Source organism: Musa acuminata, chromosome BXJ1-11, assembly GCF_036884655.1.
Source record: "Musa acuminata AAA Group cultivar baxijiao chromosome BXJ1-11, Cavendish_Baxijiao_AAA, whole genome shotgun sequence".
NCBI classification, from domain to species: domain Eukaryota; kingdom Viridiplantae; phylum Streptophyta; class Magnoliopsida; order Zingiberales; family Musaceae; genus Musa; species Musa acuminata.
In genome coordinates, this window is record NC_088337.1 from 9,402,976 (window position 1) to 9,429,347 (window position 26,372).

The window sequence follows — 26,372 nt, forward strand, 5'->3', positions numbered from 1 at the left end:
TGTTTCGTTCTTCTCTTTTACGATGAACTGCAGTAATCTGTTGGAGATTCGGTTTGAGATCATTGACACTTTACCTTCCCAGTAGGTGAGAAAGGCAGCGGAAACCATAACAGTGCCGAAAAGAGGAAGGCGACAAGAGGGACTTGAGGGAGAAACCCGTTACTGATGATTCACAATATAATCGACTTAATATGTGCACGCTATCTACGTCAATTAGAGCGCCATAAATCATATTTGACTTGGATTGATGTAGTTTATGCCTTCATGAACCCTCCAGGTACTTGTCGACGACGCTCACCAAGGTGCTCTTGGGCACGGCGCCGATGACGCTTTCCTTCTTCTCGCCGTTCTTGAACACCAGCACGGTGGGAATGCTGCGGATGCCGAACCTGGAAGCGATGCCGGGGCAGTCGTCGGTGTTCACTTGGCAGCACACGATCTTCCCGGCGTAGTCCCTGGCCAGTTCCTTGATCACCGGCGCGATCATCCGGCACGGACCGCACCACGGTGCCCAGAACTCCACCAGCACTGGCTTGTCGCTGGCAGCCACCAGATTCTCCCAGTTCGCATCCACCACCACCAACACTGCACGGCGTGCAGCGTCGAAGATTATGTTGTGATGGTCTCATTCATCTCTGCCGCACAAGCTTTTGAAGCGGTGGTAAATGCAAACATTACCTTCGTCCACGGTCTTCTTGGCTCGACAGGTGACGCGGCTCCGTCGCCCGTCGTCTCCGGTCGACGTGGAAGGAGGAGATGAGACGGACTTCCTGTGTCCGGTAGCGGCAGGGAGGTGGAACTTGTCCCTGATGAAGAAGGGTCGGTGCGCAGGTAAAGCCCAGGTGCCGGTGGTAGCTGCAGCCGAGGAGGCAATGGTGCTCACTTGGAAGCAGGCCTTCAGAGCCATTCACTTGCACCTCGCGATCTCCCCCTTCTTTCTCTCACTTGCTCTCGGATGGGAAGAAGGAAGATGGGGTCTTGCAGCTTGTGATGAGCAGCACTGATTTCTCTCTCAGTGGATATTGCGTGAGAACATGAGGCTGCCATGGCGTCAGGTCCCGAGTGGATGAGCTCTCTCCTTTTGTTGCGAAACAAAGGAATGGATAAAACGAAAAGAAAAAAAAATTTAAAATTTCGAATGTGGCACGTGCTCATCACGTGACATAAAAGCACTATGTCGAACCCCCTTTCCCCCCCCCCCCGCGGGTGGCGGGAACCCCAGTCAACCCATTCCCATTCTCTCTCTCTCTCTCCGATTTGTCGCCGTCGCGCTCCATCTCCACCATCTTCATCAGCGGCGAGCGGGGCCCGCCACCGCCTACGATACCCGTCCGGCGGCTGAAACCCTCAACCCCAGCCGCAGCAGCAGCCGAGGAAATGACGGACGAGGATGTCTTCTAGGACGAACACCCAAGTCCTCGTCGGCTAGGAAAACATCGGTACGGACGCCCAAGATCCTTTGACCGGGTTCGAATGCAAGAATCCATCTTTTCTTTGACTAGTTTCGCAGTTCTTCGGCAGATCGATTATAGATTAGACGACGGGTTCAAGAACGCCTACAGGTAATTCCCAATTGGGGGATGTTATCTGCCTAGGTTTTCTTCACTAAGATGTGTTGTATACAACGTCTGCCATAGATCTCAGTATTGCTGGCTAAATGTCTCTGTCGTGATCGCCCCCTTCTCTCAAGGGAGAAAGCTCAGAAGGTTATGGCGTTTCTCTCTCTTACCCAACGAGTACCTGTCTTGCGGCTGGAGCAATTGGCGGGACCCAGGCACGATGGCGGGACGGCGAGATGACACAAAATCAATTAAAAATATTATTATTATTTTTATGACCTTTACATTATATATATATATATATATATATATATATATATATATATATATATATATATTATATGGATGAGAGTGAGCGAATGTGAGTCAGATTCCCGCGAGCGATTTGGATTAGATGATGGCGGAGCGGTTCTCTTCTTCGGTGGCGTCGTCTTCCTGTTGCTGTCTCCTCCCTACCTCCAAGCGGGCGGCGATGCCGTCCTCCGCAACCCTTCCTCCGCTCCCCCACCGCTTCTCCTCGTCCTCCTCCCGCCCATCTCACCGCCTTGCTTCTTACTTGCTCACTTCTTCTTCATCTTCCCTCCGCCTTCTCCGGGTCCGCCCCTCTTCTCTTTCTTACTCTTTGATGACATCGGTGAAGAAGTAGGATCAATTAGTTGTTTGATTTGTGCTTTCTTGGTTGGAAAATCCCCAGAGGCCTGGGATCCACCCTCGCAGGACCATGTTGGTCTTGTGCGCGTCTTCGGATCCAGCGCAGCTGAGAAGCGCTAGGGAGGACATCAAAGAGCTTCTCAAGACCACCTTCTGCCATCCGATTCTGGTATTCAAATTTCGTTGTGTCATGCTTTGAAACAGTTGGTTGGTAATTAGTGATCTGAGGCGGTAATTGAGCTCTCTGATCCTGTTAGAGTGCTTTTAATAGTATACGAATGTATATTTTTATATTTTTATACGAGGTAATAGTTTATGGGTGGAATCCATTTTTTTGCTATTTGTTAGCACCTTTCTTGGGAAATATGATAGAGTTTATGGTCCTACTGGTTTTATTAACCATACGCTAAACAAAATTTAGTGAAAAAAAATGGGTTTTTATTTTATACAAGGTTGAAGCAGAGAGAAGGAGCCACATCCGAATATGTTGTACTGCTTTGTAGTTCGCTAGTTGTGTTGGTAAATATAAATTGGAGACACAGGCTAATTGGGTCCATGCAAAAAAGGTTTAAGGAACGTCAAAAACCTTTGGCTTGACTTCAAATCTATATATCACTTTGTGGTTGATGAAGGTAAGAAGGATCCATGTAGCTGATCGAGAGTACCTGAGACTAGAGGCTTGGATTTTGTTGTCAAACATGTACTTTCCTTACTTATGTTGGTCAGAAATTATCCTTAGTAGTGGTCACTCACAAAGCCATTCTTGAACAGTTTACAAACGGTGCTTGTTTTCAGATAGATTGTTTATAATTATCTTTTTAAAAATTGATTGAAATAGTGATTGTTCAAGCTACAGTTCTATCTCATTGGACTGCACAAATTGTCTGTGTTAATGAAGACATGAAAAAAGTAAATATTTTCATACTTTTTTTTTTTGGCTCTGATCACTGCTGATTTCAGATAGATTGCTTCTGTTATTTGAACTGATTATATTTGATCAATCTCTTTTTAACTGATTCGTCTGATTGAGTATCTGTTTTCTATTGTATCTTATTCTTGTGTGATAAATTGTCCTATGGCTTCTATTTATTTTCACATTGCCATTGTTTCATCATGTTCCAAGCTTATCAATAGGGCCTATATATGATCGTTCTTTTTCTTTTGGATAAAGAATGTCTTTGCTCTTCTTATCTGAACATTGCACTCTTGCTTTGTGCTGATGCATATGCATCTTTTAGCAAGGTAGTGCTAGAATAGGAAAAAAAGTATACTAATTTGACATTATCTGGTTCCTACTTTAGCAAACATCATAACGATTCACACTTCAATTTTTCCTGGTTGATCTATTAGGTTATTTAAAATAAGGTATCATATGATGATGATATATGACCACACAGGTTCGCCTGGGATGGCATGATGCCGGTACATATGACAAGAATGTTGTGGAATGGCCAAAATGTGGGGGAGCTAATGGAAGCTTGCGTTTTGAAATAGAATTAAATCATGCAGCCAATGCCGGTAATGGTTTTCTTGCACAAATAATCTGAATTACTGTTGAAACTGAGGGGGACTGACTTGATACTGCAGGTCTTGTAAATGCTCTAAAGCTTATTCAGCCTATTAAGGATAAGTATTCGAGCGTTACATATGCAGATTTGTTCCAGTTAGCAAGTGCCACAGCTATTGAGGTCATTTTCCTGACCTAGTTGCTTCCAGTGCCACTGGGCTCCTATATAGCGGATGTTCATTTTTCTTTTACTTGTTACTGTAACACAGATCATATTAATCTGCTGTTGTTTTCTATCAGGAGGCTGGTGGTCCCCAAATTCCTATGAGGTATGGGAGGGAGGATGTTTCTGGGCCAGAACAGTGCCCTGATGAGGGGAGACTTCCTGGTGAGATAGCAATGCAAATCTTTCAATTCTTGGATTCTACTGTTTCTGTGGACATTGACTCATTTTCTGGACATTAGATTTTTATAAGTTCTGTTTCGCACAAAGATTTTAACTTATTGATGTTTAATTCCTTATCCATGTATACTGAGAGTAAGATTCTTCCTTTTGTGTTTCTTGCTTATCGTAGGATGTTTGTATGCACATCATATTTTACTTCAATTTTCTAGAAAAATTATAATTTTATGCATTTTCCTTCTTTCACGATATTGGACCAACTGCATATATGCTATTCATCATTGGACTTGGACCAATATGCCTTCTCATTTGAGTTATTGATCACATTACTCAATGTCTAAAATTCTGATGAGTTTCCTTTTTCGAAGTGTTTGAATGAAATTATGCATATGACATTTTTCATAGTGATTTTTATAGTGAAAGCAACCTGATTCAGAAGTAATCAATTTTTCTATTTGAAAATTCTTGGATTCTGAAAATGAAAATCATGTCTTAGGAAAATATAAATAAGAATTACTATGTAACTGTATAAAATTGCAATGAACATTTTGGCCATTCTTTTCTTCCCATTGAGTTATCTTAACCTACAATGAAAGTAACATATCATTAAATACCTATTAATTTAACCAGTGAAGTTTATGAATGTCTATCTTTGACTTCTACTAGTGCTCATAACAAGGGAAAATGCACAAGGAAAATCATAAAAGGGAAAAGATTCACAAGGAAACATGTGTCCTTTGTTTCTGACATATTTTATTGTTCCATATGATTATGATTTTGGTAAACTTGTTACCTTTGGTTTTGTGGATTTTGGATGAAGGAACAGTACCACCACACAGAGTTAATTTCAAGTTCTTATGTACAACACTCTTTGAGTTTATGACACAATATTTGGAAATTCACCCTTCCAAATTGTACCGATGATGTCATATAGTGTTGTTGACATACACTTTGTCCCTATCTTTATTGCAACAACTTGCAAATAACCTCACAACCCTAATGCGGTGCATCGCTATGGTAGGTTTGTGAGCTTATATCATCATCATAATTATTATAGAGCAGGGACTTGTCTATAAAGATTGTGACCATAACTTATGTGCCTAGTTTTGTTGAGGTATTTCTTTTCTTCCCAGTGTCTCCATTTTAGTTTCTTTGTTTCAGATGCTGGCCCATCTTCACCAGCTGATCATCTACGGAATGTTTTCTATAGAATGGGCCTTGATGACAAGGTTTAATCTTATACAAATGTTCCAACATATAGCTTAATATAACTTTCTTTTAAAAAAATTATTTTTTCTGGATGTAGGAGATTGTGGCATTATCTGGTGCACATACACTTGGACGAGCGAGACCAGAACGTAGTGGATGGGGAAAACCAGAAACTAGGTATACGGTATGTTGACCTCTTGTTTAGCTCATTTATATGTGTAGTAATAGATTTGCTTAACAGTGATGCTCTTTTCTTTCTAAGATGAGGTCATGAATCATGATAGAATATTCTCTAAAACAAGGATTAAAATTTCGTATTGTATCGGAGTTTCAAGCTTTGCTCAATACGGTACATCTAATTTAGGCATAAAATCCTCCGAAAATACCTGAAAAATAAAAAAAGGTAGGATAGGGTTTTTAAGTTAGAAATAAATATAGTAATAGTATAAGTTTAGCAAAATCAATGTAAATTAGGTAAGAATAGTATCACATATCTTTTTTGAGTTTTAAGGAGTAACCTTATGCAAGGTTTGTATTTCGGTTCGTTACGGATTGTCCTTCTATAAATATTGAAATATCTATAGAAAAATCATTTGAATTGTTAGATTATTTTATTACAATATAAACTTTAAAATTCAAATAAATTAAATAATCACATATGTAGATATACCTGATTGTTGATTCTACCACCAAAACGAATGACGGGCTTTCACGGGTGGTGGATCGGGGTCCTCGATCCTATGCATCTACATATCAATATGATATGTATGTTGGACCCAATCCTGAAATTGATCCCACGATATAGTGTATTGATACACCGTATGCCATTGGTGCATCACTGTGATGAATTACATCTGTCTGAGGTGGCTCCTAAGGCATGTATTGGTGAATATCAGAGCTTCTATTGATCTACTTTCGCTACAGAGCTTCTATTTTCGCTACTGTTGCTCGAAGGAAGTATGATCAACTATCACCGTACTACTGTTGGCTGCATGATTCTCCATAAGACGACGTCTGTGAATACGATGAGCTTCGTTTTGTGTCCATATCATATAAGCTCTGTCCCATCCACTCAAATTCATCCATTGCCTTCTCCTTCCTCTTCCGTGTATAAACTTGACCAGTACCTTATCGAGTTCTATGATCTGAATCTTGGGTGGCATATGTAAAATATTGCTCATGATTAAAAAGTTATTCCTCTTAATCCTTCCAAATTAGCTTCGATTCAATTCACAAATCATTATTTTGTAGACTTTAGGAGAGTGCAAATGTGAGAAAAAATGAGTTTGAGATAGTTGAAGAGAATGTGAGAGTGAAATGAAGTGCAATAGGGGGGAGGATGGGTTTAAAAACCCATGAGAAAGGGCTCCAATTGGAACATTGTTACAAGTCAGTAACAATCGAAATTTTGATTGTTACCATCCGATATAGCCTTATATCGTCCAATACAGGGTGATATCCAGCATTTCGCTCGGTAATGGGCAGTTCGCATACTGGTCTACTGGCGGACCGGTATGTGTTGCCCGTACCAGGCGACATTATTCGAAATTAAAAAAGTAACCCCAAAACAATGTTTTTTGCTTAAGGCGATGATGGAGTGGTAATATTCCTTTTCGAGTTTTGTCCCCTTTGGTCATTTTCAAAATTCATAGTATAAATGTTCTTCTAAAGGCATAATTTAGAACTTCCATATCATTTAATTGTACAATAAATTTACCAAATGCTATTTGTTTGTGGATTTTGAAAAAACTTCATTGACTAAGGTCTATGTGGAGGTTAATTTCACAAATTGCAATTCTGGATAAAAAAGAATGATACGGAAAGCTTTATGAACTAGAAGAGCAGGCAACATATATTAAGTTATGCTCTCAGAAGTATCCTTTTGATCTTTCTGTTTTACCTTACCTAAGCTATAACTCAGCTACTAGTGGTTTCACTTGTTTATCATATAAAGAGATGATTAAATTATGAGGAATAGATCAAACCTTGTTCCTTTTCTAATGCTCGTTAATTAATCCATCATGTCTTTTTATATAAGTTGTTTTACATGTTTTATTTGATTTTCCGGCTTTTTGGAGTTGATTTCTTGTGACGTATACCATATTACTGGCAGAAATAATATCTTTTGTTGTTTGAAAAATTCCACAAAAAATGGATGCCAATGTCTTTGTTGGCATTGCACATTTTACAAATTAAATGTGATTACAGATGCTGCTTTTAAAAATGTGAGCGTTCCAATGTGTTTGGATGATTAAATGAAGAGTAATAAGTGACATGAATTTCTTGTGTTGATTAACTTGGATTGTTTTCAGTAATAAAGGAGCTTTTGGTCTGTTATAGTTTCTTGTCTCATTGTGTTGATTGCACATGTGTTAGCATCTTTGAGCATTAAGTTTTATGTTCCAAGCTTGCTTCTTCATTTAGAGCATCACGAATATTCTCGTCACTTGCACAATTTTGGTCAGAACTAATTCCATTATATATTGCTTATCGTCTACCAAGTGATAGACTTGGTGCTTAGTTTGTGAAGTTAGGGAGTGGATTGTTGTAAGCTAATTGTGATTTGACCACATCCTTAATGTCACGTTGCTTGACAGAAAGATGGACCTGGTGCACCTGGTGGACAATCATGGACAGTACAATGGTTAAAGTTCGACAATAGTTATTTCAAAGTAAGGTTTTTCTTTCATGCCTCTCAGCAATACCAAAAGGCTCCTCAGCAAAGTGAATTTGGTTTGCTAACACTTTAGGATATCATGGAACGGAAAGATGAAGAGCTACTAGTTCTGCCCACAGATGGTGTTTTACTTGAAGATCCATCTTTTAAGGTAGACGTAGATACTCTTTTTTGACTGGGATGAATTCAGTTGTCATTCACATTTCCGAAGGTTACAACTTACTAATTTGCTATTGTATACACACAAGTGTAGATCTATGCCACAAAATACACAATGGACCAGGATGCATTTTTCAAAGATTACGCTGAGGCTCATGCTAAACTAAGCAACTTAGGTGCCAAATTTGATCCTCCGGAGGTATTAACTGAACTAAGAATATATATATATATATATATATATATATATATATATATATATATATATTTTGCTTGCTAGTTCCAAAGGGGAGAGATCAAAGGAAGACAAAAATTAGATTTCCCTCTGCAAGGCCTTTTAACACAGTGATGCTGCGGTGTTATTTTTCCAGGGGATTTCAATAGAATATGACTCGAAGACTGTAGCAGCAGAGCCATTTGTTGCAGCAAAGTACTCCTATGGTGAAAGAAAGGTACAAATCTAGCCTTCTTCCCCTGTTATCATTTTCTTTCTGGAAGACAGTTTCCGGGATGCATATGCAGAACCACATAAAAAAGAAATATATTTCTGCTACTCTCATGGCTTGCATGATTAAATTATCACAAAAGTGGACTTTTTTTAACTGACAATAAATTTAGAAAAAGTGGTTTACAACAATTGTGAAACTTGTTTGATGAATCACAGAAAGAACTATCCGATGCTATGAAGCAGAAGATAAGGGCAGAATATGAAGCACTTGGTGGCAGCCCAGATACGCCTCTCAAATCTAATTACTTTTTGAATATCATGATCTTGATCGCTGGTTTGGCATTTTTGACATCTTTAGTTATGAACTGAACATCTTATCTTCGTTTGTTTCTGCAACCAATATTAACCTTTTGATATTGGAGATGAGGGTGCTTGTTTACTAAGAATTTACCTTTGATTGTGGAAATGACTATATTAAACTGTTGAAACGTAGTTGATTCCAAACGACATTTTTTTGAAGGTGGGATGGTAAAAGACCAATCTACCCTTTTGACTCGTCAACAGCCACCTTCTAGGGACCCTAGTTTGTCATAATTATAAATTATTTAAAACAAATTATATTAAAATGGTTATAATAATTCTAATATTTCAAAAAATTATATTAATGATGGGTGAGTCCAAATGTTTATTTGGTTTTGTAAAAAAAAATATACAAATTTTGGCCCATATAAATTTTGAACCTATGGCCTACACGTTTTTAACACACTAACCAATTGAACTAATAGACTATTAATAAAATTAATCAAGATACTTTAACTAACTGAGTTAATAGGTCGACTAAAAGATTATTATAATATTATATTTTTTATGTTTCTATAAAAAAATTATATAAAGCCCTTAAAAAATTATTAAAAATAATAATCATGATTTTTAGATTTGAGGTTTGTTATCATTTATTTTGATATTTTTAAAGAAATGATTATAATTGTGTTTATGATGGATGAGTCGATTTGGCCTTGTAAAAAGAATTAAGTTTACAAAATTTGGCCAATGTAAGTTTCAAACTTATAACCTTTACATTATTAGTACGATACTCTAATCAACTAAACTAATAAGTCACATACAAATTTTAAATATGTGACAAAGATGCTCTAACCAATAAAGCTAATAAGTCGGTTAAAAGATTACTATAATATAGAATCTTTTATAATTTTACAAAAAAATTATATATAACCTTTAAATAAATTATTAAAATATAATAATAGTGGGTTTTAGATTTGATGTCTGTTATCATTAATTTTGATTTTTTTTAAGAAATGACTAAAATTGTATTAAAGATGGATGAGTCTCACGATATCCATTTGGTCTTGTAAAAAACAAATAGTTTATGGGATTTGGCCCATGCATGTCTCGAATATATACGATCTTCGCGTTATTAGCATAACGCTCTAATCAACTGAGCTAATAAGCTACCTATATGTCTCAAATCTGTGAACGTGATGCTCTAACCAAATAAGCTAATAGGTCGATCAAAAGATTATTATGATGTCGAATCTTTTATAGTTCTAAAAAAATTATATAAAATCCTTAAATAAATTATTAAAAATATAATAATCATGGTTTTTAGATTTGAGGTTTGCTACCATTAATTTTGATTCTTTTTTAAGAAACGACTAATATTGTATTAATGATGTGAGTCCTACTATGTTCAATTGGTCTTGTAAAAGAAAAAATAATTTACTAGATTTGGCCCATGTAAGTCTCAAACCTACAATATTCATGTTATTAGCATGACGCTCTAATCAATTGAGCTAATAGGCCAACTATAGGTCTTAAATCTGTGACGAAGATGCTCTAATCACTAAGCTAATGGGTCGACCAAAAGATTACTATGACATCGAATCTTTAATATTTTTTTAAAAAATATATAAAATCCTTAAATAAATTATTAAAAATATAATAATCATGGTTTTTAGATTTGAGGTATGTTACCATTAATTTTGATTCATTTTTAAGAAATGACTAAAATTGTATTAATGATGGGTGAGTCGTACGATGTCCATTTGGTCTTTAAAAAAAAAATTATGAGATTTGGCCCATGCAAGTTTCAAACCTGCGACCTTCGCATTATTAGCACGATGCTCTAACTAACTGAGCGAACAAGCCACCTATAAGTTTTAAATATTGTGACAAAGATGCTCTAACCAATTGAGCTAATAGGTCGGTCAAAAAATTATTATGATGTTGAATATTTTATAGTTCTATAAAATAAAATTATATAAACCTCTTAAATAAATTATTAAAAATATGATAATCATGGTTTTTAGATTTGAGATTTGTTATCATTAATTTTGATTCTTTTTTAAGAAATGATTAAAATTATATTAATGATGGGTGAGTCTCACGATATTCATTTGGTCTTGTAAAAGAAAAAAAATAATTAATAAGATTTAGCCCATGTGGGTCTCGAACTTATGACATTCGCATTATTAGCTCAACACTCCAAATAACTAAGCTAATAATAGGCCACCTACAAGTCTCAAATCTATGGTAAAGATGTTCTAATCAACTGAGCTAATAGGTCGACCAAAAGATTATTATGATATTGAATCTTTTATAGTTTTATAAAAAAATATATAAAACCCTTTAAATAAATTATTAAAAATATAATAATTATGATTTTTAGATTTAAGGTTTGTTACCATTAATTTTGATTCTTTTTTAAGAAATGACTAAAATTATATTAATGATGGGTTGAGTCTCACGATGTCCATTTGGTCTTGTAAAAAAACTAATTTTTGAGATTTGGCTTATATAGGTCTCAAACCTTCAACTTTTGCATTATTAGCACGATGCTTTAACTAACTGAGCTAATAGGCCACCTACAAGTTTTAAATATGTGACAAATATGCTCTAACCAACTGAGTTAAAAGATCGGCCAAAAGATTATTATGATATCGAATCTTTTATAGTTTTATAAAAAAATTATTAAAATATAATAATCATGATTTTTAGATTTGAGGTTGTTATCATTAATTTTGATTCTTTTTAAGAAATAACTAAAATTGTATTAATGATGGGTGAGTCCTACGATATCCATTTGGTCTTGTAAAAAAAATAATTTATAGGATTTGGCCCATGCAGGTCTCAAACCTGCAACTTTCGCATTATTAGCATGACGTTCTAACTAAATGAACTAATAGGCCACCTACAAGTTTTAAATCTGTGACAAAAATGCTCTAACTAACTAAGTTAATAGGCCGACCAAAAAATTATTATGATGTTGAATCTTTTATAGTTCTACAAAAAAAAATATTTAAACCCCTTAAATAAATTATTAAAAATATAATAATCATGGTTTTTAGATTTAAGATTTGTTACCATTAATCTTAATTCTTTTTAAAGAAATGATTAAAATTGTATTAATGATGGGTGAGTCCCACGACGTCCATTTGATCTCGTAAAAGAAAAAATAATTAATGAGATTTGGCCCATGTAGGTCATGAACCTGCGACCTTCGTGTTATTAGCTCAACACTCTAAACAACTAAGTTAATAGGCCACCTACAAGTTTCAAATTTGTGACCAAGATGTTCTAACCAAATGAGCTAATAGATCGACCAAAAAATTACTATGATATCAAATTTTTTATAGTTTTACAAAAAAAAATTACATAAATCTTTAAATAAATTATTAAAATATAATAATCATGGATTTTAGATTTGTTATCGTTAATTTTGATTCTTTTTAAGAAATGACTAAAATTGTATTAATGATAGGTGATTCCCATGGGATTTGGCCCATGCAAGTATTGAACCTATGACCTTTGAGTTATTAGCACGATGATCTAACCAACTGAACTAATAAGTCAGCCAAATGATTATTATGATGTCGGGTGAGTCCCACGATATTAGCACGAACTTGCGACCTTTGTATTATTAGCACAACACTCTAACCAATTGAGCTAATAGGCCACCTACATGTCTCAAATTTATGATGAAGATGTTCTAACCAATCGATCTAATAGGTCAGTTAAAATATTATAGTTTTTATATTTGAGGTTTTATAGTTTTATAAAAAAATATATAAAACCCTTAAATAAATTATTAAAAATATAATAATCATGGTTTTTAGATTTGAGGTTTGTTACTATTAATTTTGATTCTTTTATAAAAAAGACAAATTTATTAATGATGGGTGAGTCCTATGATGTTCATTTGGTCTTGTAAAAGAAAAAAATAATTAATAATATTTAGCCCATGTTGGTCTTGAACTTGTGACCTTCACATTATTAACTCAACACTCTAAATAACTAAGCTAATATGACACTTAGAAATCTTAAATATGTGACCTAGATACTATAACCAACTAAGCTAATAGGTCAAAAGATTACTATGATGTCGAATCTTTTATAGTTTTATAAAAAATTATATATATCCTTTAAATAAATTATTAAAAATATAATAATCATGGTTTTTAGATTTAAGATTTGTTAACATTAATTTTTATTTTTTTTAAAGAAACGATTAAAATTGTATTAATGATTGGTGAGTCCCACGATGTCTATTTAGTCTTGTAAAAGAAAAAATAATTAATAGGATTTTGCTCATGTAGATCTAGAACTTATGACCTTCACGTTATTACCTTAACATTCTAAACAACTAATCTAATAGAACACCTACGAGTCTTAAATTTGTGACCTAGATGCTCTAACCAACAGAGCTAATAGGTCTGCCAAAAGATTATTATGATATTAAATCTTTTATAGTTCTAAAAAAAATAAATATTTTAAATAAATTATTAAAAATATAATAATCATGGTTTTTAGATTTGAGATTTATTATCACTAATTTTGATTTTTTTTTTAAATAATTAAAATTATATTAATGATGCGTGAGTTGCACAATGTCCCGTTGGTCTTGTGAAAGAAAGAATAATTAATGAGATTTGGCTCATGTAGGTCTCAAACTTGCAACCTTCATGTTATTAGCTCAACACTCAAAGCAATTAAGCTAATATGCAACTTATAATTCTCAAATTTGTGACTAAGATGCTCTAACCAAATGAGCTAATAGGTTAGTAAAAAAAATATTATGATGTCGAATCTTTTATAGTTTTACAATAAAAAATTATATAAAACCTATAAATAAATTATTAAAATATAATAATTATGGTTTTTCGATTTGAGATTTGTTATCATTAATTTTGATTTTATTTAAAAAATGATAAATTATTTGGTCTTGTAAAAAATAAATAATTCATGAGATTTAGCCCATACAGTTCTTGAACTTACAACATTTATGTTATTAGTATGATGCTCTAACCCACTAAAATAATAAGCCAATAAATCTCAAATTTTCTACGAAGATTTTGTAACCAATTGAGCTAATAGGTCAGCCAAAAGATTACTATAATGTCAATTTTTTTATAGTTTTATAAAAAAAATTATATGAAACCTTTAAATAAATTATTAAAAATATACTAATCATGGTTTTTAGATTTGAGGTTTGTCACCATTAATTTTGATTTTTTTAAGAAATAACTAAAATTGTATTAATGATGGGTGAGTCCCATGATATCTATTTGGTCTTGTAAAAAAAAATAATTTATAGGATTTGGCTCATGCAGGTCTTGAACTTGCAATCTTGATGCTCTAACCAATTGAGCTAGTAGGTCAATCAAAAATTTATTATGATGTTAAATCTTTTATAGTTTTACAAAAGAAATTATATAAACCCCTTAAATAAATTATTAAAAATATAATAATCATGGTATTTAGATTTGAGATTTGTTACTATTAATTTTGATTTTTTTTAAAGAAATGATTAAAATTGTGTTAGTGATGAGTGTGTCCTACGATTTTCATTTGGTCTTGTAAAAGAAAAAAAGTATTAATAAGATTTGGCCCATGTAGGTCTCCGAACTTTCAACCTTCACGTTATTAGCTCAAAACTTTAAACAATTAAGTTAACAGGCCACCTACAAGTCTCAAATTTGTGACCATGATAATATAACCAACTTAGCTAATAGGTCGGCCAAAAGATTACTATAAAGTGGAATCTTTTATAATTTTACGAAAAAAATTACATCAAACCCTTAAATAAATTATTAAAATATAGTAAACATGGTTTTTAGATTTGAGGTTTGTTACCATTAATTTTGATTCTTTTTAAGAAATGATAAATTATATTAATGATAAGTGAGTCGTATGACGTTCATTTGGTCTTATAAAAAGAATAATTTATGGGATTTGGCCCATGCAGTCTCAAACTTACGACATTCGCATTATTAAAACGACGCTCTAAATAACTGAGCTAATCGGCTACCTACAAGTTTTAAATATGTGACAAAGATGTTCTAACCAACTAAGTTAATAGGTTGGCCAAAAAATTATTATGAGGTTGAATCTTTTAAAGTTCTACAAAAAAAAATTATATAAACCCCTTAAATAAATTATTAAAAATATAATAATCATCATTTTTAGATTTGAGATTTGTTACCATTAATTTTTTTTTTAAGAAATGACTAAAATTGTATTAATGATGGGTGAGTCCCATGATGTCCATTTGGTCTTATAAAAAAAAATAATTAATAAAATTTAGCCCATGTAAGTCTCGAACATGTGACTTTCATGTTATTAGCTCAACATTATAAACGACTAAGCTAACATGATATTGACAAGTTTTAAATTTATGAGATAGATACTATGACCAACTAAGCTACTAGGTCTGCCAATAGATTACTATGATGTCGAATCTTTTATAGGTTTACAAAATAATTACATAAAACCCTTAAATAAATTATTAAAATATAATCATCATGGTTTTTAAATTTAAGGTTTGTTACCATTATTTTAATTTTTTTTAAGAAATAGCAAATTGTATTAATGATGGGTGAGTCTTATGATGTCCATTTGGTCTTATAAAAAAAATAACTTATGGGATTTGGCCCATACATATCTTAAACCTAAGACCTTCACATTAGCATGACGCTTTAATTAACTGAGCTAATAGGCGACCTATAAGTTTTAAATCTGTGACAAAGATGCTCTAACAAACTGAGCTAATAGGTCAACCAAAAAATTATTATGATGTTGAATCTTTTATAGTTCTATAAAAAAAATTATATAAACCTCTTAAATAAATTATTAAAAATATAATAATGATCGTTTTTAGATTTGAGGTTTGTTATCATTAATTTTTATTCTTTTTTAAGAAATGACTAAAATTGTATTAATAATGGGTGAGTCCCATGATGTCCATTTTGGTCTTGTAAAGAAAAAATAATTAACATGATTTGGCCCATGTAGACCTTAAACTTGTGACCTTCATGTTATTAGCTCAAAACTCTAAACAACTAAGCTAATATGCCACCTACAAGTCTTAAATTTGTGACCAAGATGCTCTAACCAAATGAGCTAATAGGTCGGCCAAAAGATTACTATTATGTCGAATCTTTTATAGTTTAAAACAAAAACATAAAACCCATAAATAAATTATTAAAGTATAATAATCATGGTTTTTAGACTAGAGGTTTGTTACCATTAATTTTGATTCTTTTTAAGAAATGGCTATAATTGTATTAATGATGGGTGAATCCCATGATATCCATTTTGTCTTGTAAAAAATAAATAATTCAGGAGATTTGACCCATGCAAGTTTCGAACCTAAAACCACATGATGCACTAACCAACTGAACGAAAAGGCCACTCAGAGGTCTTAAATCTATAACGAAGTTGCTCTACCCAATGAGTGAATAGGTCGACCAAAAGATTACTATGATGTCGAGTGAGTCCCACGATATATATTTGATCTTGTAAAACACAAATAATTCATGGGATTTCTCCCATGCAGGTCTTAAACCAACTGAGCTTGTTATGATATTGAATTATTATGATATTGAATTCTTTATAGTTCTAAAAAAAAATTATATAAACCTCTTAAATAAATTATTAAAAATATAATAATCATGGTTTTTAGATTTGAGGTTTGTTACTATTAATTTTGGTTCTTAAATTGACAAATTGTATTAATGATGGGTGAGTCTCACGATATCCATTTGGTCTTATAAAAAATAAATAATTCATGGGATTTGGCCCATGTAAGTCTCGAACTTATAACTTTCGCGTTATTAGCACGATGCTCTAACTAACTAAACTTATAGGCCCTGCTCTAACCTATTAAGCGAATAGGTCGACCAAAAGATTACTATGATGTCGAGTAAGTCCCACGATATCCATTTGATCAGGTAAAACATAAATAGTTTATGGGATTTGGCCCATGCAGGTCTCAAACCTATAACCTTCATGTTATTAGTACAACACTCTAACCAACTGAGCTAATATGTCACCTACAACTCTTAAATTTGTAACAACGATGCTCTAACCAACTGTGCTTGTTGGTCGGTCATAAAATTTTTATGATATTGAATACTTGATAGTTCTACAAAAAGAAATTATATAAACTTCTTAAATAAATTAGTAAAAATATAATAATCATGGTTTTTATATTTGAGGCTTGTTATCATTAGTTTTGATTCTTCTTGAAGAAATGATTAAATTTGTATTAATAATGATTGAGTCCTCATCTTGTAAAACAAAAAATAATTAACAGGATTTGGCCCAAAAAGGTCTCAAACTTACGACCTTCGTATTATTAGCTCAACGCTTTAAACAACTAAGCTAACAAGCTACCGACGAATCTTAAATTTGTAACCAATATCCTATAACCAACTAAGCTAATAGGTCAGCCAAAAAATTACTATGATATTAAATATTTTATAGTTATACAAAAAAATTACATAAAACCCTTAAATAAATTATAAAAATATAATAATCATGGATTTTAGATTTGAGGTTTGTTACCATTAATTTTGGTTCTTTTTAAGAACTAACAAATTGTATTAATGATGGGTGAGTCTCATGATATATATTTGGTCTTATAAAAAATAAATAAATTAAAGGATTTGGCCCATGCTCTAACTAACTGAACTTATAGGTAATGCTCTAACCAACTAAGCATCATGTAAAACATAGATAATTTATGAGATTTGCCTATGCAGGTCTCGAACTTGCAACCTTTGCATTATTAACACAACACTCTAACCAACTGAGCTAATAAACTATCTACAACTCTTAAATTCATGACGACGATGGTCTAACCAACCGAGCTTGTAGGTTGGTTATAAAATTATTATGATATTGAATACTTGATAGTTCTAAAAAAGAAATTATATAAACTTCTTAAATAAATTAGTAAAAATATAATAATCATGGTTTTTAGATTTGAGGCTTGTTATTATTAATTTTGATTCTTCTTGAAGAAATGATTAAGATTGTATTAATGATGGCTGAGACCTCGTCTTGTAAAAGAAAAAATAATTAATAGGATTTGACCCATGAAAGTCTGCGACCAAATGGATCGACCAAGATTACTATTATGTCAAGTGAATCCCACGATATTCATTTGATCATGGATTAAAACACAAATACTTTATGATATTTGGCCCATGCAAGTCTCTAACCAACTAAACTAATATACCAACTACAACTTCTAAATTTGTGACGATGGTACTCTAACTAACTAACAAATTATTATGATTTAAAAACTAACAAATTGTATTAATGATGGGTGAGTCTCATAATTTCTATTTGGTCTTATAAAAAAAATTAATTCATAGAATTTGATCAAAGCAACCTATAACTTTCACATTATTAGAACGACGCTCTAACTAATTGGAACTTATAGGCATTGCTCTAACTAACCAAATGGATTGACCAAAAGATTACTATAATGTCGAGTGAGTCCCACGATATCTATTTGATCATGGATTAAAACGTGTTTCAACACGATGCTCTAACATAACTGAGCTAATAGGTTAGCCTAAATTTTATTATGATTTCGAATATTTTATAGTTATATAAAAAATTATATAAAACCCTTCAAATTATAAAAATATAATAATCATGGTTTTTAGATTTGAGGTTTGTTACCATTAATTTTGATTCTTTTTTAGAATTGACAAATTGTATTAATGATGGGTGAGCCCTCGTCTTGTAAAAGAAGAAATAATTAATAAGATTTGGCTCATGAAGGTCTCAAACCTGCGACCTTTGTATTATTAGCTCAACACTTTAAACAACTAAGCTAATAAGCCACCTATGAGTATTAAATTTGTGTCCAATATCCTATAACCAACTAAGCTAATAGGTCAGTTAAAAAATTACTATGATGTCGAATATTTTATAGTTATACAAAAAAAATTAAATAAAATCCTTAAATAAATTATAAAAATATAATAATCATAGTTTTTAGATTTGAGGTTTGTTACCATTAATTTTGGTTCTTTTTAAAAATTGATAAATTATATTAATGATGGGTGAGTCTCATGATATCCATTTGGTATTTAGAAAATAAATAATTTGTGGGATTTGACCCATGCGATATCCATTTGATCATGTAAAACATAGATAGTATATGGGATTTGGCCCATGTAGGTCTTGAACCTACGACCTTCGCATTATTAGCACAACATTGTAACCAACTGAGCTAATAAGTAAATAATTACTTTTAAATTTGTGACGAATGTGCTCTGACCAACTAAGCTTGTAGGTCGGTCAAATTATTATAATTTTAGAACTGACAAATTGTATTAATGATGAGTGAGTCTCACAATTTCCATTTAGTCTTATAAAAAATAAATAATTCATGGGATTTGACCCATACAGGTCTCGAACCTATAACTTTAGCGTTATTAGCACTATGCTCTAACTAACTAAACTTATAAGCACTGCTATAACTAACTGAGCGAATGCAGGTCTCGAACCTATAACTTTCACGTTATTAGCACGACGCTCTAACTAATTGAACTTATAGGCATTGCTGTAACCAACCGAATAAATCGACCAAAAGATTGCTATTATGTTGAGTAAGTCCCACGATATCCATTTGATCATGGATTAAAACACAAATATTTTATGGGATTTGACCCATGTAGATCTCGAACCTACGACCTTCACGTTATTAGCACGACGCTCTAACCAATTGATAATGGTGTTCTAACCAATTGAGCTTGTAGGTCGGTCAAATTATTATGATTTAAAAATTAGCAAATTATATTAATGATGGGTTAGTCTCAAAATTTCTATTTGGTCTTATAAAAAATAAATAAGATATGGTATTTGACCCATACAGGTCTTGAACCTGTGACTTGCGTGTAATTAGCATGGCGCTCTAACCAGCTGAGCGAATGAAGCAATTATAACTCTTATATTTGATATGATGGTGCTCTAACCAACTGAGCTTGTAGGTTAGTCAAATTATTATGATTTAAGAACTAACAAATTATTTTAATGATGGGTGAGTCTCATAATTTTTATTTGGTCTTATAAAAAATAAATAATTCGTGGGATTTGACCCTTCACGTTATTAGCACGACGCTTTACTCAACTGAGCTTGTAGGTCTGTCAAATTATTATGATTTAAGAATTAACAAATTATATTAATGATGGGTTAGTCTTAAAATTTCAATTTGGTCTTATAAAAAATAAATAAGATGTGGTATTTGACCCATGCAGGTCTCAACCAACTAAGCGAATATAACGTTATTAGCTCTAACCAACCGAAAGGATCGACCAAAAGATTTCTATGATATCGAGTGAGTCCCACGATATCTATTTGATCATGGATTAAAACATAAATTCTTTTTGGGATTTGGCCCATGCAAGTCTCAAACCTATGACCTGCGTGTTATAAGCACAACGCTCTAACCAGCTGAGTGAATAGGACAATTACAATTCTTAAATTTGTGATGATGATGCTCTAACCAACGGAGCTTGTAGGTCGGTCAAATTATTATGATTTAAGAACTAACAAATTGTTTTAATGATGGGTGAGTCTCATAATTTTTATTTGATCTTATAAAAAATAAATAATTTGTGGGATTTGACCCATGTAGGTCTCGAACCTATAACTTTTACATTATTAGTACGACACTCTAACTAACTGAACTTATAAGCATTGCTCTAACCAACTGAGCGAATGCAGGTCTCGAACCTCTAACTAACTGAACTTATAAGCATTGCTCTAACCAACCGAGCGAATGCAGGTCTCGAACCTATAACTTTCACGTTATTAGTACGACGCTCTAACTAACTGAACTTATAAGTACTGCTCTAACCAACTGAGCGAATGCAGGTCTCGAACCAATAACTTTCGCGTTATTAGTACGACGCTCTAACTAACTGAACTTATAGGTCGGTCAATTAGCATTATGCTCTAACTAACTGAACTTATAGTAACTATTCTAACCAACTAAGCGAATGGAAACTATAACTTTCACGTTATTAGCTCTAACCAACCGAAAGGATCAACCAAAAGATTACTATGATATCGAGTGAGTCCCACGATATCCATTTGTTATTAGCTCTAACAAATTGTTTTAATGATGGGTGAGTCTCATAATTTTTATTTGATCTTATAAAAAATAAATAATTTGTGGGATTTGACCCATTTAGGTCTCGAACCTATAACTTTCGCGTTATTAGTACGATGCTCTAACTAACTGAACTTATAAGCACTGCTCTAACCAACTGAGCGAATGCAGGTCTCGAACCTATAACTTTCACGTTATTAGTACGACGCTCTAACTAACTGAACTTATAAGCACTGCTCTAACCAACTGAGCGAATGCAGGTCTCGAACCTATAACTTTCGCGTTATTAGTACGACGCTCTAACTAACTGAACTTATAAGCACTACTCTAACCAACTGAGCGAATGCAGGTCTCGAACCAATAACTTTCGCATTACAAGCTCGCATTACTAGCACGACGCTCTAACTAACTAAACTTATAGTAACTATTCTAACCAACTAAGCGAATGTAGGTCTCGAAACTATAACTTTCGCATTATTTGCACGATACTCTAACTAACTGAACTTATAAGCACTGCTGTAACTAACCGAATGGATTGACCAAACGATTACTATAATGTCTTCGCGTTATTAGCACGATGCTCTAACCAACTGAGCTAATAGGCCAACTACAACCGTTCAATTTGTGACAATGGTGCTCTAACCTACTGAGCTTGTAGGTCGGTCAAACTATTATGATTTAAGAACTAACAAATTGTATTAATGATAGGTGAGTCTCACAATTTTCATTTGGTCTTATAAAAAATAAATAATTCGTGGGATTGGACCCATGCAGGTTTCGAACCTATAACTTTCACGTTATTACCACTATGCTCTAACTAACTAAACTTATAGTAACTATTCTAACCAAGTAAGCGAATGTAGGCCTCGAACTTATACCTTTCGCATTGTTTGCACGACGCTCTAACTAACTGAACTTATAAGCACTGCTCTAACCAGCCGAATGGATCGACCAAAAGATTACTATAATGTCTTTGCGTAATTAGCACGACGCTCTAACCAACTGAGCTAATAGGCCAACTACAACTCTTCAATTTATGACAATGGTGCTCTAACCTACTGAGCATGTAGGTCGGTCAAATTATTATGATTTAAGAACTAACAAATTGTATTAATGATGGGTGAGGCTCATATATTCCATTTGGTCTTATAAAAAAAAAATTTCATGGGATTTGACCAAAGCAGGTCTCGAACCTATAACTTTCACATTATTACCATGATGCTCTAACTAACTGAACTTATAGGCACTGCTCTAACCATACGAATGGATCAACCAAAAGATTACTATAATGTCGAGTGAGTCTCACGATATCCATTTGATCATGGATTATAACATAGATACATTAAAACAAATTGTATTAATGATGGGTGAGTCTCACAATTTTCATTTGGTCTTATAAAAAAAAATAATTCATGGGATTTGACCAAAGCAGGTCTCGAATTTATAACTTTCACGTCATGCTACCGAATGGATCGACCAAAAGACTACTATAATGTTGAGTGAGACCCACGATATCCATGTAATTCTCGATACATTATAAGATTTGGCCCATGCAGGTCTCGAACCTCCGACCTTCGCGTTATTAGAACAACACTCTAACCAACTGAGCTAATAGGCAAATTACAACTTTAAAATTTGTGACAATGGTGCTCTAACCTATTGAACTTGTAGGTTTTCCATTTGGTCTTATAAAAAATAAATAATTTGTGGGATTGGACTAATGCAGGTCTCGAACCAATAACTTTCGTGTTATTAGTACGACGCTCTAACCAACTGAGCTAATAGGCCAACTACACCTCTTAAATTTGTGACAATGGTGCTCTAACCTACTGAACATGTAGGTTTTCCATTTGGTCTTATAAAAAATAAATAATTCGTGGGATTGGACCAATGCAGGTCTCGAACCAATAACTTCCGCGTTATTAGCACGACGCTCTAACTAACTGAGCTTATAAGCAATGCTTTAACCAACTGAGAGAATGCAGACGCTCTAACCAATTGACGATGGTGTTCTAACCAAGAGCGAACGACAAAAAGATTACTATGATGTCGAGTGAGTCCCACGGTATTCATTTAATCATGGATACATTATAGGTTTTGGCCCATGCAGGCCTCAAACCTGCGACCTTCGCGTTATTAGAACGACGCTCTAACCAACTGAGCTAATAGACCAACTATAACTCTTTAATTTGTGACAATGATGCTCTAACCTACTGAGCTTGTAGGTTGGTCATATTATTATGATTTAAGAACTAACAAATTGTATTAATGATGGGTGAGTCTCACTATTTCCATTTGGTCTTATAAAAAATAAATAATTCGAGGGATTTGACTCATATAGGTCTCGAATCTATAACTTTCGCATTATTAGTACGACGCTCTAACTAATTGAACTTATAGGCACTACTCTCTAACATACGAATGGATCGACCAAAAGATTACTATAATGTCGAGTGAGTCCCACGATATCCACTTAATCCTCGATACATTATAAGATTTGGCCCATGCAGGTCTTGAACCTGCGACCTTCGCGTTATTAGCACGACGCTCTAACCAACTGAGCTAATAGGCCAACTACAACTCTAAAATTTGTGACAATGGTGCTCTAACCTACTGAACATGTAGGTTTTCCATTTGGTCTTATAAAAAATAAATAATTCGTGGGATTGGACCAATGCAGGTCTCGAACCAATAACTTTCGTGTTATTAGCACGACGCTCTAACTAACTGAGCTTATAGGCAATGCTTTAACCAACTGAGAGAATGCAGACGCTCTAACCAATTGACGATGGTGTTCTAACCAAGAGCGAACGACAAAAAGATTACTATGATGTCGAGTGAGTCCCACGGTATTCATTTAATCATGGATACATTATAGGTTTTGGCCCATGCAGGCCTCAAACCTGCGACCTTCGCGTTATTAGAACGACGCTCTAACCAACTGAGCTAATAGACCAACTACAACTCTTTAATTTGTGACAATGATGCTCTAACCTACTGAGCTTGTAGGTTGGTCATATTATTATGATTTAAGAACTAACAAATTGTATTAATGATGGGTGAGTCTCACTATTTCCATTTGGTCTTATAAAAAATAAATAATTCGAGGGATTTGACTCATGCAGGTCTCGAACCTATACCTTTCGCATTATTTGCACTACTCTAACTAACTACGCGAATGCAGGTCTCGAACTTATACCTTTCGCATTATTTGCACGACGCTCTAACATACAAATGGATCGACCAAAAGATTACTATAATGTCGAGTGAGTCCCACGATATCCACTTAATCCTCGATACATTATAAGTTTTGTCCCATGCAGGTCTCGAACCTACGACCTTCGCGTTATTAGCACGACGCTCTAACAAACTGAGCTAATAGGCCAACTACAATTCTAAAATTTGTGACAATGGTGCTCTAACCTACTGAACATGTAGGTTTTCCATTTGGTCTTATAAAAAATAAATAATTCGTGGGATTGGACCAATGCAGGTCTCGAACCAATAACTTTCGCGTTATTAGCACGACGCTCTAACTAGACGCTCTAACTAACTGAGCTTATAGGCAATGCTTTAACCAACTGAGAGAATGCAGACGCTCTAACCAATTGACGATGATGTTCTAACCAAGAGCGAACGACAAAAAGATTACTATGATGTCGAGTGACTCCCACGGTATCCATTTAATCATGGATACATTATAGGTTTTGGCCTATGCAGGCCTCAAACCTGAGACCTTCGTGTTACTAGGACGACACTCTAACTAACTGAGGTACTAGGCCAACTATAACTCTTTAATTTGTGACAATGATGCTCTAACCTACTGAGATTGTAGGTTGGTCATATTATTATGATTTAAATACTAACAAATTGTATTAATGATGGGTGAGTCTCACTATTTCCATTTGGTATTATAAAAAATAAATAATTCGAGGGATTTGACCCATGCAGGTCTCAAACCTATAACTTTCGCATTATTAGTACGACGTTCTAACTAATTGAACTTATAGGCACAACTCTAACCAACTGTGGGAATGCAGGTCTCGAACTTATATCTTTCGCATTATTTGCTCGACGCTCTAACTAACTGAACTTATAAGCACTGCTCTAACCAACCGAATGGAATGACCAAAAGATTACTATAATGTCTTCGCGTTATTAGCTCGACGCTCTAACCAACTGAGATAAAAGGCCAACTACAACTCTTCAATTTGTGACAATGGTGCTCTAACCTACTGAGCTTGTAGGTCCATCAAATTATTGTGATTTAAGAATTAACAAATTGTATTAAAGATGGGTGAGGATCACAATTTCCATTTGGTCTTATAAAAAATAATTTCACGAGATTTGACCAAAGCAGGATATCCATTTAATCCTCAAAACATTATAAGATTTGGCCCATGCAGGTCTCGAACCTGCGACCTTCGTGTTATTAGCATGACGCTCTAATCAACTGAGCTAATAGGCCAACTACAACTCTTAAATTTGTGACAATGGTGCTCTAACCTATTGAACTTGTAGGTTTTCCATTTGGTCTTATAAAAAATAAATAATTCATGGGATTAGACTAATGCAGGTCTCGAACCAATAACTTTTGTGTTATTAGCATGACGTTTTAACTAACTGAGCTTATAGGCAATAACTTTCCTGTTGAGCCTGTAGGTCGGTCATATTATTATGATTTAAGAACTAACAAATTGTATTAATGATGGTGAGTCTTACTATTTCCATTTGGTCTTATAAGAAAAAATAATTCGTGGGATTTGACCCATGCAGGTCTCAAACCTATAACTTTCGCATTATTTGTACGATGCTCTAACTAATTGAACTTATAGGTACTACTCTAACCAACTGCGTGAATGCAGGTCACGATCTTATAACTTTCGCATTATTTGCTCGACGCTCTAACTAACTGAACTTATAAGCACTGCTCTAACCAACCGAATGGATCGACCAAAAGATTACTATAATGTCTTCGTGTTATTAGCTCGATAGTCCATCAAATTATTATGATTTAAGAACTAACAAATTGTATTACTGATGGGTGAGGCTCACAATTTCTATTTGGTCTTATAAAAAATAATTTCATGCGATTTGACCAAAGCAGGTCTCGAACCTATAACTTTCACATTATTACCATGATGCTCTAACTAACTGAACTTATAGGCACTACTCTAACCATACGAATGGATCGACCAAAAGATTACTATAATGTCGAGTGAGTCTCACGATATCCATTTGATCATGGATTACAACATAGATACATTAAAACAAATTGTATTAATGATAGGTGAGTCTCACAATTTCCATTTGGTCTTATGAAAAAAAAAA

At 33.8% G+C, this 26,372-nt stretch overlaps 2 protein-coding genes and 5 non-coding genes across 7 annotated transcripts; 1 reads left to right on the forward strand and 6 right to left on the reverse strand.

Moving 5' to 3' along the window:
* Positions 1–143: 143 nt before the first annotated feature.
* LOC135597165 (thioredoxin M-type, chloroplastic-like) lies at positions 144–1,039 on the reverse strand. The gene is made up of 2 exons (XM_065089752.1): positions 679–1,039; positions 144–585 (listed from the first exon to the last, which is right to left on the reverse strand). The coding sequence occupies exons 1-2, from the start codon at positions 905–907 to the stop codon at positions 263–265; spliced, it is 552 nt and encodes a 183-aa protein (XP_064945824.1). The 5' UTR covers positions 908–1,039; the 3' UTR covers positions 144–262.
* An 858-nt stretch (positions 1,040–1,897) lies between these two features.
* LOC135597164 (probable L-ascorbate peroxidase 6, chloroplastic/mitochondrial) lies at positions 1,898–9,117 on the forward strand. Its single transcript, XM_065089750.1, has 12 exons — positions 1,898–2,154; positions 2,254–2,379; positions 3,608–3,728; positions 3,798–3,898; positions 4,018–4,105; positions 5,282–5,349; positions 5,427–5,513; positions 7,927–8,001; positions 8,080–8,157; positions 8,260–8,364; positions 8,534–8,614; positions 8,827–9,117. The coding sequence occupies exons 1-12, from the start codon at positions 1,954–1,956 to the stop codon at positions 8,977–8,979; spliced, it is 1,284 nt and encodes a 427-aa protein (XP_064945822.1). The 5' UTR covers positions 1,898–1,953; the 3' UTR covers positions 8,980–9,117.
* A 14,022-nt stretch (positions 9,118–23,139) lies between these two features.
* Positions 23,140–23,213, reverse strand: TRNAI-AAU (transfer RNA isoleucine (anticodon AAU)). The gene has a single exon. It is a non-coding gene; the product is annotated as a tRNA-Ile (tRNA).
* Positions 23,214–23,539: 326 nt separating this feature from the next.
* On the reverse strand, positions 23,540–23,613 carry TRNAI-AAU (transfer RNA isoleucine (anticodon AAU)). Its single transcript has one exon. It is a non-coding gene; the product is annotated as a tRNA-Ile (tRNA).
* A 310-nt stretch (positions 23,614–23,923) lies between these two features.
* TRNAI-AAU (transfer RNA isoleucine (anticodon AAU)) lies at positions 23,924–23,997 on the reverse strand. Its single transcript has one exon. It is a non-coding gene; the product is annotated as a tRNA-Ile (tRNA).
* A 355-nt stretch (positions 23,998–24,352) lies between these two features.
* Positions 24,353–24,426, reverse strand: TRNAI-AAU (transfer RNA isoleucine (anticodon AAU)). The gene has a single exon. It is a non-coding gene; the product is annotated as a tRNA-Ile (tRNA).
* A 1,009-nt stretch (positions 24,427–25,435) lies between these two features.
* TRNAI-AAU (transfer RNA isoleucine (anticodon AAU)) lies at positions 25,436–25,509 on the reverse strand. The gene has a single exon. It is a non-coding gene; the product is annotated as a tRNA-Ile (tRNA).
* Between the last annotated feature and the right edge of the window lie 863 nt (positions 25,510–26,372).

Bases quoted from the DNA above. Each gene is read 5' to 3' on its own strand.
- LOC135597164 (XM_065089750.1), top strand. From the start codon at position 1,954: ATGATGGCGGAGCGGTTCTCTTCTTCGGTGGCGTCGTCTTCCTGTTGC. The intron at 2,380-3,607 runs GTATTCAAATTT...ATGACCACACAG, and splicing joins CCTTCTGCCATCCGATTCTG to GTTCGCCTGGGATGGCATGA. The intron at 5,514-7,926 runs GTATGTTGACCT...GTTGCTTGACAG, and splicing joins AACCAGAAACTAGGTATACG to AAAGATGGACCTGGTGCACC.
- LOC135597165 (XM_065089752.1), bottom strand. From the start codon at position 907: ATGGCTCTGAAGGCCTGCTTCCAAGTGAGCACCATTGCCTCCTCGGCT. The intron at 586-678 runs GTAATGTTTGCA...CACGCCGTGCAG, and splicing joins CAAGAAGACCGTGGACGAAG to TGTTGGTGGTGGTGGATGCG.